We start from the raw sequence: 15142 nt of genomic DNA, 5'->3' as shown, positions 1-15142 counted from the left end.
TTTTCGCTTAGCCGAAATTATTCATTAAATAGCTACATTGGCATTAAGTATTGGATTCAACTTTTGGTCCACCTTCAACGAACAAAGTATCAAGTAATGCGATGCATGGGCAATAATAATCAATCAATCCACATTATGAAAATCGATTACCACCAAATCTATCTATTTTTTTTAGTGGTCAATTGAAATACGTGGCAACACGACGTGGCTCCAACTTCTCCACAGGTTAATATCCAATCAATTGTCACAACCATATATTATATCTCAGAATACGTGTAGCTCCCGAGTATGTGACCTAATTTCAGTAACTTGTTTCATTCATATCAGTCACATTCTTCAATATTAATACTTCTGAATAATCAAGCCTTGTTATGAATTTAATTAATTCTACATCTTAAGTAGAATGATATTTTAATAATAATAACAGTAATTTAGTAAACAGTGTTTGAGGGAAGGGAGATACTGAGACAGGCACAGCAAGCAAGTGACATCAAGGAATATGGTGTGATTTGTCTTGGTGAAGACTAATTGATATTAACATTAATATTTTTTCATACAAACAAATGTTTTATTATTTAATTAGAACTTAATATTCTTAAATATATAATGTTTAAAATATAATTAAATATATTTTATGTAAAGAACAAACTCTCGGTGAACCTACAAAATTTGCAGCCCTCCATACAAACTACTTTAGTGCGTATGAGCATAAAATGATATTTCATTATTATTTTTTAAATTTAATTTTAATATATTGTTAGTGTAAAATAATTTTATATATGTATTTAATTATATAATATCATATGAATAAAAATAATTATTTTTTATAATAATTATATAAATAATTATTTAAAATAATAAATATAATTACATAAATAAATAAAGGTGAATTATATGGTAAAGATGTAAGTTTACAGATTTTTCCTTTAATAGAATTAAAGAGAGATTAATAAAGGTAGGATCCATATTTTGAATAATAATAAAATAATAAAAAATAACTATAAAAAAATTATATTTTCTCTTTATACCATTTCAATCTGTACAGTAAAATGTCCCATAAATAAAATATTTTATACTATTAATATATTAAAATTAAATTCTTATTTCTATTGCCAAAAATGCATATGTTTTAAAAATAATATGATGAAAAAGGGAAATATATATTGAATCTCATGACTCTTGGGATGGAATATCCTTTCTTGCCGACACCTCAGACTGTTGAAATTGCAACTTCCATTCAAATGGGTCCCACTCACCGCCTACATTATCCACTTCCATTTTCTACAACATTTGGGCTTTTATCACCTCCAAAGTAAAATAAATAAATAAATTCAATCCGAAATAAAAAGGTTAGATTGAAGTAAATATATAAAGGATTTTTGTTAAAATAACACATGTTAAAAATATTGATGTAATTTTTTTTTTCTTATTGAGTGACCATAACTCAATTTAAAAATTGACTCATTAAATAATTTTGTCATATTTATGAAAAAATTGTTGACATTGTATCCTCAACTAAAATGGAATAAATGAATAATAATACACATCCTTCACAATTAAGATTGGATCAAATGAAGAGAGTAATTAAATAAAGTAGATATAATAATTCCAAATGTAAGTTTAATATTTTGCTTTTATGTTTTTAACTAAAATCAATTTATATTTTCCTCTTTACTTTTATAACTTGTTGAGCCACAAAAATTGTCATGCACTCGTTTGAAATGAAGCGAACAACCAAAATTACAACTAATTGAAAAGGACATGTAGGCTAATTCTAATGGATAACATTACTTTCAAAATGTGTGTGTATGTATAACAAAAATATTATATATCTAAGTGTGTGTATATATATATTCTTCAATTCGTGAACGAAATAATAACAAAAATGAAAGTTTAATCATTTTCAAGAACTTGTGATAATAATATCAAACTTTAATTATCTGCACTGTTAATACAACCCTATCTAATTAAATGACAATCTTTATATTGTACTGTACGCGGGAATAAATTCTAAACAACTATATATTATTGTTTCACCTGTATCATGTATGTACGTATATACAAAATATCCTTATATCTAGATATATAGTATATGGCCCAAAATTAAATGCAATGCAATGTGTACCAAATAAAAGAAAAGAAAAGGAAATTAATTTTGATTGGTCTAGTAATTAATTAGTTTATTTAAGTAAATATTAGAAATTTAAATTTTATTTTGTATATATAATAATTTATTTATTAATAACAAATTCTTAAATAAAATTTTGATTTATAATAAATTAACTATTAATCTTTTGAAACACATCGTAGAAAAAAAAAAGGAATAAAAGAAAATCTTCTTCTAAACATAAAGCATTAATAGAGATCCGAAATTTCAAAGCTTAGCACTAATATCATTAATGGCCCCTACCAAAAAAGAAGGAACCTGCCTACCCAATGACACATGTTTATCTAACTTCATGATCATATATCCATCCTTTTTTTTTTTGTTTTTAAGTAAGTTGCTTCCACCACCGTGATAATGCATGTAGATAACTCGTGTAAAATAATAAATAAATAAACAAATAATCAGGATGGAGTAGATTGTCCTATTTTCATGCGCTATATATATAATCTATCACATCGTACCATTCATTCTTTATTTATGCAGATATAAAAGAACAAATATAAAGGATTAATTTTTTATTATCAAATTATGTTCTTAATCTTTAATTTTTTGAAAGAGTCTAAATTTTAGAGAAAAAACTTCAAAAAATTTAACTCAAAATGTTAAAAGACTAATATTTAAAAGTAAAAGTAGATGTGTTTAATATCTGATCATGATCCTGTGTGAAATTCGACCCAGAACCAATATATATTTTGGCAAGTTTGGTTTTGTCACTTTTTATCCGATTTATTTTTTAGTTGGGTTTGAGTTATGCTTCAAGTCGCCTGACTCGGTCCAAAGTAATTTTTTATAATAAAAATATTTTTTAAAATAAAATTAATAATATCATATTATAATTTTATATTTTAATTAATATTTTTTGTATTATATAATATTATTTTTATTTTAGAATAATTTATTTTAGTATAAAACTATAAATATAATATAATATTTATTAAATTTAATTTTAAAGTAAATTTATTATTTTAATATATAAAATTTATAAATTTATATATACTAATTTTATATTTAATCGACCCAATTTATTTTAAATCATGTTAAAATAAATATGGTAATCTTTTAAGATTGAATTCAGGCCTAATTAAATTCGTCTTAACCCAATTTATTAACATCCTTAACTAAAAATAAATTATTAAATTATTAAACTAAAAAAATTACAACTACAAGTAAAAAGAAATTAAGAAAGTTACATAAATATTAAATAGTCTCCGTTCCAAAGAGAAAAGTAAAAACATGTGGGCCGGGGACTCAGATATTTTCCTTTCAATTTTTTTCCTTTTTTCTCCTTAGCTACTTTACCAAAATTATTTATATTTTCACTAAAAATAACAATTTCAATTTGATTTTATTTGTTTTCTCTTTTTTTTTTGGAAAAAATTATTAGCACATTTTTTATGATATAAAAGTAAATTTTTTAATGTTTATAATTAATTTTAGGAAAAGTCTAGAGGGCCAGTAATTATATTGAATTTTGGCCAATAACCAACAGAGAAAGGTAAATCATTGGATAAAATTTCACATCAATCTCACGTTATTAAATCATCATTGACGATTATTTGATAGCTATCAATCACATAAGTTGTTGGTCCCTTAGCATTGCTATTAATTTTAATAGAAAACAAGAATATATAAGAAAAAACGTGATGTGTAGATCATGAATTTGTTTATTTATTTTGTTTTTGGTCTCATGCAATTAACATGATGATATCCGTTTATAAATAGGTACCTATCACATACCACCAATCCCATCCTACCTTACACTCACACATTTCATTCTTATTCTCTCTCTCAATCCACCATGTCTGACGAGAACCGCTCTCGAGGCCTCTTCCACCACCGCAAAGACGATGAAGACAGACCCATAGACACTGACTCTGGCTACAACAAGTCATCATCATACTCCTCCGAGGAAACTGGTGGTTACGGTGGCTCTGGCGGTGGCTATAACAAGCCATCATCGTACGATGATAATCCTTCCGGTGGTTACGGTGAGTCTGGTAGCTATGGCGATCAAGGTGGTTACGATAAGCCTTCTGGCGGTGGTGGCTATGGTGAATCTGGCGGTTACAACAAGTCAGCTTACTCCAGTGATGAACCTTCTTCCGGTGGCTATGGCGGTGGCTATGGGCGTGATGACGGTGATCGAAGAAATGAAGATGAGGTTGACTACAAGAAAGAAGAGAAGCACCACAAGAAGCTTGAGCATCTCGGTGAGTTTGGTGCTGCAGCTGCTGGTGCCTATGCCTTGTATGAGAAGCACGAGGCGAAGAAAGATCCCGAGCATGCTCACAGGCACAAGATAGAAGAGGAGGTAGCAGCAGCAGCTGCAGTGGGATCTGGAGGTTTTGCCTTCCATGAGCATCATGAGAAGAAGGAAGCTAAAGAGGAAGATGAAGAAGCTCATGGCAAGAAGAAGCACCACCTCTTTGGCTGACGCGTCTATGTGTATACATACGTACAACAATAATATTATTGAATTATTGTGCTTTTCGATTTTATGTATCTTCCGTATAATTTATCTTTCCAGCTTACTACTACTTCTACTACTGTGTGTGGTTTGTATGTACTTATTGGGAGAATGTTATTGCTTTATTTGCTTCCAATATATGCTTGTATATGTACTCTGTTGATTACCGATATTATATAAAATTATTATTATTATTATTATTATTATTATTATTATTGGGATGCTATTCAATTTGTATCGTGGTCTCTTCTATAATACTTAATTTTACTATATGACACAAATATAAAAAGGTTGGATTCACCTCTTGTGTTTTTACCTTTTAAACAAATTAGACATAAATTTATTAAGTACCATAAAATATTCTTTGTATAGTTAGTTACTAGGGGTGGCAAAACTTGTTGACCCGTTCAATTTATTAAAGTGGGTCGAGTTAGAATTTGGAATCCGTCAAATTGTCACTGCTAAATTAGCAGATTTGGGTGGGGTGAGACGGGCCAGCTCGCCGGGCCAAATAATTTTATTTTATTAAATATCAGAGTAATTACTATTATAAACTTAATAATTATAGAATTTTTAAACACTTTTTTTGTTTTTGTTTTTATTCTTCTTTTAGTTATTAACTTTATTTATTTTATTTTATAATTTCGTATATTTGATCAAATTATATGACTTATTTTTTAAAATAAAGATAGTTCTATTGATAAATATTATTTTGAACAATTTTATTGAAACTAAAAATAAAAAAAATAGTAAAAAATTATATTATAATTTGACTATTTTTTATTTATTTTTAATTTTTTAATTATTATTTTTTAATTAATTTTAATAAATTTTATTTAAAATAAAAAAAGTCAAGCGGGCTAGCCCGCCGACCCGCAAATCTACCATAAAGTAGGACGGGCTAGCATTTTAAACCCATCGTAGTTGGCAGGACGGGTCGACTTGTCTTGTTTATAGGGTGGACCTAGACAGGACAGGGCAGGTTGGGGCGGGCTGGCCCGCTTTACCATTCCTATTAGTTATTGTCTAAAGAAGAATAAACACATTATGTATTTATATATGAATATATGTATTATTTAATTTATTTTTAATATATATTTATATATTTATTTTATATTAATAATTAATATTTATGATTAATTTTGATATACATGTATAACATGATTGTATGCATATGTGATTTAAGTTTTAACTATTTAAGAGAAGCGAAAGAATCCTCTAACACAGAGATAATGTAAAAAGTAATGCTATGAAAATCAAACTGACTATTAGGTGGATAAAGTTAAAAATTTTAAAATTTAAATATTTAATTGAGAGTATTTATATATAATATATATTTTTAAAAAAATATTTTTTTATATTTTATTATTTTAAATTAATTAACTGATTATTTGATTGCTTTTTTTTTCTTTAATCGGTTTTTTCAATTTTTTGACCCATTTGTTAGCAATTAATTTTTTATCTGAACTGTCTAATAGTTAATTTCTGATTAATCCATTGAACTGGCCAGTTCAATCGGTTCTCATAACCATGATTAAAAATAGATCCGTCCCATTTTGATGGGTTCATCAAGATATCAAATACTACTTACTCTAGGTATCGGTCACCACAACATTTCTGTCACAAGCTATTAACTATGGAATCATACAAACTACAAAGCCACTTACAGCCACCGAGGTAGATACTTGAGCTAAAACGAAACAAAAATGAGAACTACTTTGGCAAGGGAAAAAAAAATATACTATTTGCATCCACATTTTAATTTTCCAATGTGAACTACTTTACAATTTAGGAGATTTTTACTCTCGTGTTTTTATTTTAATTACTCTGATTTATATATTGTCTTAAAAAAATTGGGATCGGTAGCAAAATTAATTAGTTTGCAAAAAGTACTGATATATTCGCAACCACTAAATCATGGAAAAAGTTTAAGCAATTGGTAACATAAAATTCTTGCCTAAAATAACATTTAATAAACAAATACACTTGCAACTTGCAAGTGACTAAGTTGTTTGAGAACTTAAATATGGTATGAAATCTCTCAATTTTTCAAAGATAAGCTTATCCACACATGATTATTTGTGATTTCCATCAGAAAGCGATGGAGCAATTACTGAAAATCACTTGTATCATATGCAACAAGTGTTAGACATGTGTGCTCCGATCCAATAAGAAAACACCCCGTATTGGCAACAAATATATTTAATGAACATTGAAAGCACCATGAACCCTAAGAATGGACTTATACTGTAGATCGACGAAATTAGTGTCCACGCACGTTACAAATTTTTATTTTTCGGTGAATTCACTTTTCTTGTCTATCATTTATTTCTTTTTTCCTTCTTTATTCAAATTTAATGATCAGGGTAAAAGTTTCTTATTCTAAAAAGATGTAAAATTGTCTCTTACGGATCACTTATATAATACGGTATAGTTTTTGAGTATATAATTAATGAATGCTTTAATAACATGCAACACATGCACAACCACTCATTTTAAGTTCTTTTTTATATATTTTTGGATTTTGTTTAAAAAAAAAAAGAAAATTTATTGAACTTTACATAAATTTCAACTATTAATTTTACAAAAAAATAAATACAGGTAAATTTTCACCTTATTCATAATAACTTATTAATACGCATACACAAATTATGCCTAAGAAACTTGCAAATTCATTTTTAAAAAACATTTTCCGACAATTATTTTCTTCTTTTTCTTTACATTTGCTTATTATTGTTCTGAGGAGTGAATGTCTCTCACACACCAAGTGATAGGAATGGAGGAAGGGCAGTTACACCTCTCTCACGCGCATTTGCGTTTAATGACCGACCAATGCTTTTGCGAAAGAAATCTTGAATGCCTTGTGACTTATACTAAAGCCTTTAGAAAAGGTGCCTCTTACTTGAGAAACACGGTAGGTCACACTTCTTTGAGTAGTAGTACATCAAATCATCAATTAAGCATGGTAGGGTATGTTATCAAAGCTATTCAAGAAGAATACCCATTTTGTTATCACTACATTTAAAATAAAAGAAGAAGAATCAAAAAGAAGAAGAAAAGACAGTTATGTATGTTTGAAGTTAGAAACCCCTCTTGAGATTTTAATCATAAAGGACAATTTTGATCTTAACACATAAGAGATGTACAAAGGACTTAAAAGAAGGAGATTTTTGTTTTTGGGATCATGGACTCATGGTGAGGGCTGAAGAAGGAGAAATAGATGAAATATTATTCATGACATAAGGCTTCTTCTACATCGGGCTATGCTTCTGATCCATTCTAAATTGGGCCTCAGTATGAAATCAAGTTTTCTTGGGCCCTAAAAACGAACTTACACTAATTTTATCCCAAGATAGATGTTAGTAATTAGATTTGTCAAAAAAATTATGTCGACAAATGTCGACATAATTTTAAGACATGTCGACACACAAATTTTAAGAAATGCTGAAGATGCTATTTAGATGTGTTCAAGCATATTTAAAAAAGTTCTTTTTTTTATTAAGACACGGTTGGATACAGCAAACTTGGGTGTTAGACAAGTGTCGACGAATGTCGTGTCCAAAATGTGTTCTACACACGGATATGACAACTCTACGAAGTGTTTGTGCTTCATAGCATAAAAATAAAAAGAAAAAGGAAAAGATGATGTGATGTGAGTGAAAAAGTCTCCATCATAGTCATTTTCCTACTTAACCAACTTGGGTTCATCTTAGTGAGTTAGTTGGCCGAAGCGATATCGGATGTTCAAATCTTACTTTGTATATACAGCAACTCATTGACTAGTAACAAATGTTTAAATGGAGTTAGCAAATTGCAACCATGTTTTCTAAACACTAGATTCCCTTAAGAAAATGAGAATAGTAAGAGAAGCAATGTACTTCAACGTTTTAGCAGCTTTTCCCTTTGCAGCAAGAAAAGAATATGTTCTTTACTTGCACAATATTGTTCTTGAATTATATAGCACTATGCTAAATTGCTAGCCATTATGCATTATTTCAGGAAAATTTGAGGATCAACATCTATGGAGGTTGAGTTGGGTCTGAAGATCACGAGAATCAGAGATGATTCCACTTCCATTTCTGATTTTCAGTTTGCCAAAGATAGAGCAGGGCCTTTCTTCTTGTCTAAAGAAACTGATGTAATGTTCATCCTCACTGCACATCTCAAAGGTTCCTTTAACACTTTCCACTTTTTATATATGTTTTGGTTTCTTTCTTATCTCTAGAACCAAACACAAACCACAGAAACAGTTAGCAAAAAGATATTGTTGATCCTGTTAGCATGTTAATGCAGGATACAAGAAAGAGAACATTGAGATCAATATAAGTGAAGATGGCAGTGAGATTTCAGTGAGTGGGGAGAAGGAGGTGGAGGAAATGGACATGATGATGCCATTCAAGAAAGACCTCAAAATCAAAGACTTTAGAAAGAAGTTTAGAATCCCCGGGGATATAGAATTGGATAGGATCAAGGCCAAGTATAACCAAGAGGAAGCAGTTTTGAGGATTGTGATGCCAAAAAGGGTCAAAGGGATGCTTGGTGTTGGAATTGAAGAGGTGAAGGAAGAAGAGATTGTTCATAGAAAGCCACCAGAGCCCGAGCCGGAACCGGAGCCGGCAGCACAACAAATTGTGGCTGAAAAGGTTCCAGATAAGAGTGAAGAGGAAGGTCCAGCAGTGAAGAAGAAGCGTCCAAAAAGGCCATGGAAGCCTTGTCCTCCATTGTTCATAGGAGGATCAACTTTGCTTGTATCTCTTATTTTTCTTGTCATACACTATATTAGAGTCAGAAAGAGTTGATTAATAAAACGTGCTTTTCATTTTCCTTTTTTTGTTGGTTTCTCAAACAACAATATTGGAAGTTAATTTCATAGAGCTATATGGTTCATAACATATTTGACTAATCTTGTTCATCAACTTAATTTATGATAGTTTAACATTGGCTAGCTTTTTAGTGATTCATGAAAAGTTAGTAGAATGTAAACTAAATGCATATCTATATTTTCAGAGAACTAACCTGATGTCTTTGTGAAAATCTAATTTTGAGTATTTAATCATTGTTCTAAGATTACAATCTATTTTTCTTAAAGCAAAATGAAAATAAAAAGATGGCAGAGAGAAACACCATTTTTTGGGCGAGAAGGAACACCATTTGAATGTCATACTCGGCCACAATTCATGCATGATGGCACAAAACAATTAGATTAAAAATTCTTTCCATGTCCATAAGAAAAGACTAAAAATTCTTTGGCATCTAAAACCAACAATATAACTTTTATCGAGAAATGTTAGAAAACTATCAAAATTTATTGTTTTTGTTAATTAATTAATTATTAATATTAAAAAATATAAGCTAAAAATATGTTATTAAATTATTAAATTAAAAAAATAAATTAATAACTAAAAATAATAATAAAAAATAATAAATTTTGATAGTTATTGAATATTTTTTATTTTTATCCATTTAAAGTGATGAAACTATCAATTAGAGAAAGCACAAAAAATTTAGTCTATCAATAAATGCCGCTTACCTTGCAAAAAAAATTTGATCATGTAACTTCATGAGAAGCACAAAAAATTCAAAAGTCATTTTACATGATTATCACTTGATAACGGCTTTTGACTTTAACTATCACATTAAAAATTTAAAATATCCGATCCTAATAACATCAACCATTGTTTGAGGGGCCTGAATTCAATATATCAAACATACTAAGATAGCAATCTTAACTAATTTCATAAAGATATCATCAGGAGAAAATCAAATCCTCAAGTACTATAGGTAGATTTGTTTAAGTAGGTCAGTTGATAACATGGAAAGAGAGAAGGAAAAAAAAAAACGTTGTGCCTATTTTAAACTTTTGGGTGAATTGGGAACATAATATTATAATTGATTGAGTGTGACTTCAACCATCAACTCCTAGCAGATTTGAGTAAACTAGAAAAAGATTTTATGTTATCATTTTTATACATTAAATTAAGACTTAGAGATAAGATATAACTGTATTATTTATATTTATATTCTATATAATAATTAAAGTATCACAATACAAAATAAAAATAAAATATAAAGAAAAACTTATTTAGTTAAAGAGTATTTATCCATTTTGGTTCTTAAATAATTTTGGACAAGATACTTTAGTTTTTAACTAAAATTAATTATTTGATTGATCCTTGACAATTAACTCCATCTGCCACTTAGGTCATTTGTTCTATCAATTCTAACGAAGGATAAAATAGTTCATGCCAACTCTAACAGAGGACGAAATAGTCTCTGATCTCCTCTATTCAAAAACGACACAGTTTTTTCCTAATTTCTATCATATCCCGCATAACCCTAATAGTCTAACACTGCAACTTCAAGCTACACAATGCACACTCTTTAACTTCAATGTTCACAAGAAAAAGAATCGTCAATTTGTTCTCAATCAATTCATACTCAGAAAATTAATGACTATGTCTCTCATTTACTTGTCGTCTTTGATGGATCCCATGAATCTAGACAGCAAGTCCGATTTATTAAGATTCATCGTTGTCGTCGCCATCTCCCTCCTCCTCTACGCTATCATCTCTATTGCCACATTGTCCACCACTCTGATCGCTTCCTTCAGCTTATTCTCCGAACCAATGTTCAGTAATCCCAATTTTCATATGAGCGGTGACGGCGACATTGCTCGCTATACTGATAGCTTGGATGCAAGGTTGAAGCTGTCTGCCAGCTTGAACTTCGAGAGAGAAGAAATGAAGCACTCAGAGTTCATTCCAAATGAGAATTTGCATATGATGTCGAAGGAGAATCTTCTCATGATATTCTAATATCCAACAATCTATATTGCTTGCAGGCGAGTGGAGAAAGGCGTGCCCTTGATGGAGTTGTGGAACTTGGTCTTGAGGATGTAGTGGACGTTGTCGGGGTTGGAAGTGATGCTGTTATCGAGGACGTAGAGGTGGATGCTTCTGGTGAGTGAAGTGCGGAGGAGTTGAGTGTACCAGTCACAGAGATTTAGGAAGTGTGGTCCATGACATGTTGAGGTACGTGCGACACGCGTGGCAGTAACACCATAGCTTAATCTTGAAGTTGAAGAGGAGGAAGGAAAAGATAGAAAAGAAGACTGTGGAGGTAAAGAAGGATAATATGAATGTTAGGGTTATGCGAGATATATTGGAAATTGTGAAAGAATGGTGTTGTTTCCGAACAGAGGGGGTCAGAAATCATTTTGTCCCCTATTAGAGTTTTCAAGAACCATTTTGTCTTCTATTAGAGTTGAGAGAGCAAAGGACTTGAGTGACTAACGAAGTTAATTATTAGAGACTAATCGAGTAATTAATTTTAATTGGGACTAAAGTGTTTGGTTAAAAATTCTTTGGGACCAAAATAGGTAAATAATACTCTTCTTTGAATTATAGGTAAATCAATGCAAACTTTCTTTCATTTGTTCCTAATTTGCTGGCCAGCATTGATTAACCTTTTTTTTTTATTGAAGTTCCACTGCAAGTTAAGTTCAATATGGCACAATAGCAGCATTTATTTAACATTTTTTATTGAAGCTCGACTGGGATATAAGCTCAATTCAAGTAGAGGGAACATTACTATTTTTGTGTTGAAAAAGTTGAGAGATAATGTGTGGCAAATCTTGATTCCGTTAATAAAGGTCATAAGTTTTATCTTGACCTTGACCTGAACTAGCCCCTTGTCAAGGAATTCAATTATGGATGGCAATAAACCAAGTCAAAGTCAACTTGAATGACTTGACTAGAAACTCAATCTCCTTAATTATTCATCTGGAACACTTATTCGCAATCTCTAGGAGGGAATGCCGGTGCAAATAAAACAAACAAAAAATGAGAAAGTTGTATTATTTCTGGTTAATGGTTCAAAGTTTTTTACAATTGCATATTATTCATTATGTTAGGTATTTTTGAAGACAAACCACCATAGGAAAAACTGCTATAACATATTTCTTACCTAGAACAATTAGGAACAATTGTTAAAAATGATCAAATGTCATTCTCAATAAGAAATGATAACACATAAGAGAAAGATAAATAGAAACGAAAGGCTGTTTGTTTTGTTGCATACTTGCTGACTTGAATAAAAGAGTGATTCCTGAGTTTTGATCAACTTCAATGCATCTTACAGTTAAGAGTTCAATGAAAACCACGAATCCTGATAATCCAAGAACGCGAATTGTAAGTATATGAACACATGAAGCAAAAGGAAAATGTGTCTAGCACACATCGATTAACAAAATCTGCTACAATGAGGATGCAGCAAGTTGCAGAGAAAATTGATTATACAATAGCAACATCACAAGACAAAAAGAAAAACAACCAAGGAGAGGACAATAAACAGCATAGATCACAAAGGATCCACATCAAATATTCTAAGCTCTATACATTTTACACGGTTCTTAGATACAAGAACCTCCCCCTTACAATTCTGATCTCCATTCTCAGCTTCTAAGGAAGCAAAATCCAACAATGGAAACTAAAGGGTATGCATAAAAAAGGTTAATCAGCAAGGTTTTGCTTTCCAAGAGAATCAAGCCCTTCTGTTCTGCTTCTCACAATTCTATGGAACACTTCCCTAACTTGGCGCTCCAAAGGGTCTAGCCCATCTTTCAAAGCATCACAAAGTTGTGCAACCTCTTGAGCTCTGTGCCTAACATCAGCTTCCTTTTCCTCTGTCAATGGGAACTGAACTGAATCAGCCAACTCATTCATCACTCTAGCACATTTCTCAATCTGATGAATCTCCCGGAGCAAGCCACACGCATTCTTCCGGTCCCTCTTCTTGGACTCCTCCATGATCCTGTCGTGGAGCGATAGCATTGGAGCAGCCCACAAGAAGTTCCTAGGAATGTTGAAATGGACTTGAAGGCCGCGATCCTGGCAGGGAATTGCAGCCACAAGACACCACATGACGAACAAAAGCACCGAATTCATGATGAAAACCGGCATTGCAAGGCCTCCGGAAGCCACAAGCTCATTAGCCTTAGGCGGATGCATATTGTTCCCAATTGCTTGGAGCTGCCTAGCAGCAGACCAAGTTCGAGAAACACTCCACGAAAGGGATCGAAAGTGCCCCAACGATCGATTGTGAAGATTGTTATTATGATGATGGTCTCTACCACCACCAGTGTTGCGGCCAAATGACCTATTCCTATGTGCATTAATGGAGGCATTAGAAGAATCCTTATCATCAAGCATACCAATTGCCAAATCAATAAGAGCCTTCTTTGCTCTTCGAAATTGACCCTCACCAATGCTCCTCTGGTTTCCTCCCATTGCACAACGAACAATCTCCAAGAGCTTCTGCCATTGGCGAATCTGCTCAATCCCATCACGGATTGCATTACAAACATCCAAGGCCTTCACACTGCGCTCAAAGTACTCAGACACCATGCGATCCGAGGGTGGCCTTAAAACAAGCACCTTGTGGGTGTGGAGGATGGCCCTGAACTCCTCTTGGCAGCACAGGAATGAATCAAGGAGCTTCCCAACCCATGAAAGTGACACCAATTCTTCATGGCTAACCGACGACAGCTCAAGGAACTGGTCAGTCACGTGTTGCTGAAACGATTCCAGCTCCACCTCCAAGCTTGAACCTTCCATGGAGTGAACCTGATGATCACGGTGGATGTTCAGAAATGAACGGCCGAAATGGGACAATGATGACGGAGACGAACCTTGGTAGTCCGTTGCGGGCATTCTCACATAGAACACACTCAAGAACGATCAAAATCCAAGATTTATCTCCAAGTTGAGGACTTTCTGTTTTCTATTTCAGAACCCAGAAATGAAAGGACTAGATTTCAAAGACTTTTTGCCTCAAAAGAAAACCTCACCTATTTGAAAACCCCAAACTTCAGAGATCAATTTGTAGACTCTATCAACATCAATTTGGAAACCCAGAAATCAAAAGCACACAAGACTTCCCACAAATTCCAAAGGATTCCCCCACTCAGATTCCAGAACTTTTCAGCTCAACTGAACCCAATTTGAGTTTAGAATCCAGTGAGATATAGAGAGAGACAGAGAGAACCAGACAAGGAGTGAGAGAAACTAGAGAGAGAGAATGCGGGGACAAGTGAGAAGAAAGAAACATGGAAACCCTAAGTGGTAAAGAGAGGGATTTTATTGGGGCACAATTGCACCGCGTTTAGTGGTGGTTGCAATAAAAAGAGACCCAAAAAAAAGGAATAAAAGAAAAGAGAGAGAGAGAGAGAGAGAAAAAAAAAGAAGAAAAAGCGAACCACGCATAAACAAAAAAATAAAAAATCACTAATGTAAAGTTTAAAGTGTAATCCGCAGTTAATTAGTGAAAATTAATTAATAATTAATGTGGTTTATGGAAGCAGAACACGCATCGAACACGTAGCGGACACGGTGGCAAGGACCTAGATTGAGGATTCAGAGGGCTTTCAGCGGTGTAGATCCCAATGAAAAAGGTACGGATGAAATCTGAACCGTTGAATTTTTGGGACAGAGACACTTATGCTGTCCCCA

At 32.0% G+C, this 15142-nt stretch overlaps 3 protein-coding genes across 4 annotated transcripts; 2 read left to right on the top strand and 1 right to left on the bottom strand.

Annotated features, from left to right (window-relative positions):
- Nucleotides 1-3894: 3894 nt before the first annotated feature.
- Nucleotides 3895-4837, top strand: LOC130948851 (abscisic stress-ripening protein 5-like). Its single transcript, XM_057877726.1, has one exon. It carries the CDS (start codon nucleotides 3966-3968, stop codon nucleotides 4599-4601), a length of 636 nt encoding a protein of 211 aa, XP_057733709.1. The 5' UTR covers nucleotides 3895-3965; the 3' UTR covers nucleotides 4602-4837.
- A 3525-nt stretch (nucleotides 4838-8362) lies between these two features.
- LOC130951778 (18.1 kDa class I heat shock protein-like) lies at nucleotides 8363-9441 on the top strand. Of its 2 annotated transcripts, none has more exons than XM_057880499.1 (3): nucleotides 8363-8494; nucleotides 8634-8803; nucleotides 8928-9441. In XM_057880499.1, exons 2-3 carry the CDS (start codon nucleotides 8656-8658, stop codon nucleotides 9431-9433), a joined length of 654 nt encoding a protein of 217 aa, XP_057736482.1. In that variant the 5' UTR covers nucleotides 8363-8494; nucleotides 8634-8655; the 3' UTR covers nucleotides 9434-9441. The 2 variants fall into 2 exon arrangements, with proteins under 2 accessions (XP_057736482.1, XP_057736483.1); XM_057880500.1 differs by having other exon boundaries at nucleotides 8489-8508.
- Nucleotides 9442-12847: 3406 nt separating this feature from the next.
- LOC130950992 (protein ROH1-like) lies at nucleotides 12848-14791 on the bottom strand. The gene has a single exon (XM_057879596.1). The coding sequence runs from the start codon at nucleotides 14342-14344 to the stop codon at nucleotides 13145-13147; it is 1200 nt and encodes a 399-aa protein (XP_057735579.1). The 5' UTR covers nucleotides 14345-14791; the 3' UTR covers nucleotides 12848-13144.
- Between the last annotated feature and the right edge of the window lie 351 nt (nucleotides 14792-15142).

This window comes from Arachis stenosperma, chromosome 9 (assembly GCF_014773155.1).
Source record: "Arachis stenosperma cultivar V10309 chromosome 9, arast.V10309.gnm1.PFL2, whole genome shotgun sequence".
NCBI lineage: Eukaryota > Viridiplantae > Streptophyta > Magnoliopsida > Fabales > Fabaceae > Arachis > Arachis stenosperma.
This window is presented reverse-complemented; position numbering and strand designations above follow the sequence as displayed.

Coding starts and splice junctions, on each gene's coding strand:
- LOC130950992 (XM_057879596.1), bottom strand. CDS start 14,344: ATGCCCGCAACGGACTACCAAGGTTCGTCTCCGTCATCATTGTCCCAT.
- LOC130951778 (XM_057880499.1), top strand. CDS start 8,656: ATGGAGGTTGAGTTGGGTCTGAAGATCACGAGAATCAGAGATGATTCC. Junction 8,804..8,927: donor CCTCACTGCACATCTCAAAG/GTTCCTTTAACA, acceptor ATGTTAATGCAG/GATACAAGAAAGAGAACATT.
- LOC130948851 (XM_057877726.1), top strand. CDS start 3,966: ATGTCTGACGAGAACCGCTCTCGAGGCCTCTTCCACCACCGCAAAGAC.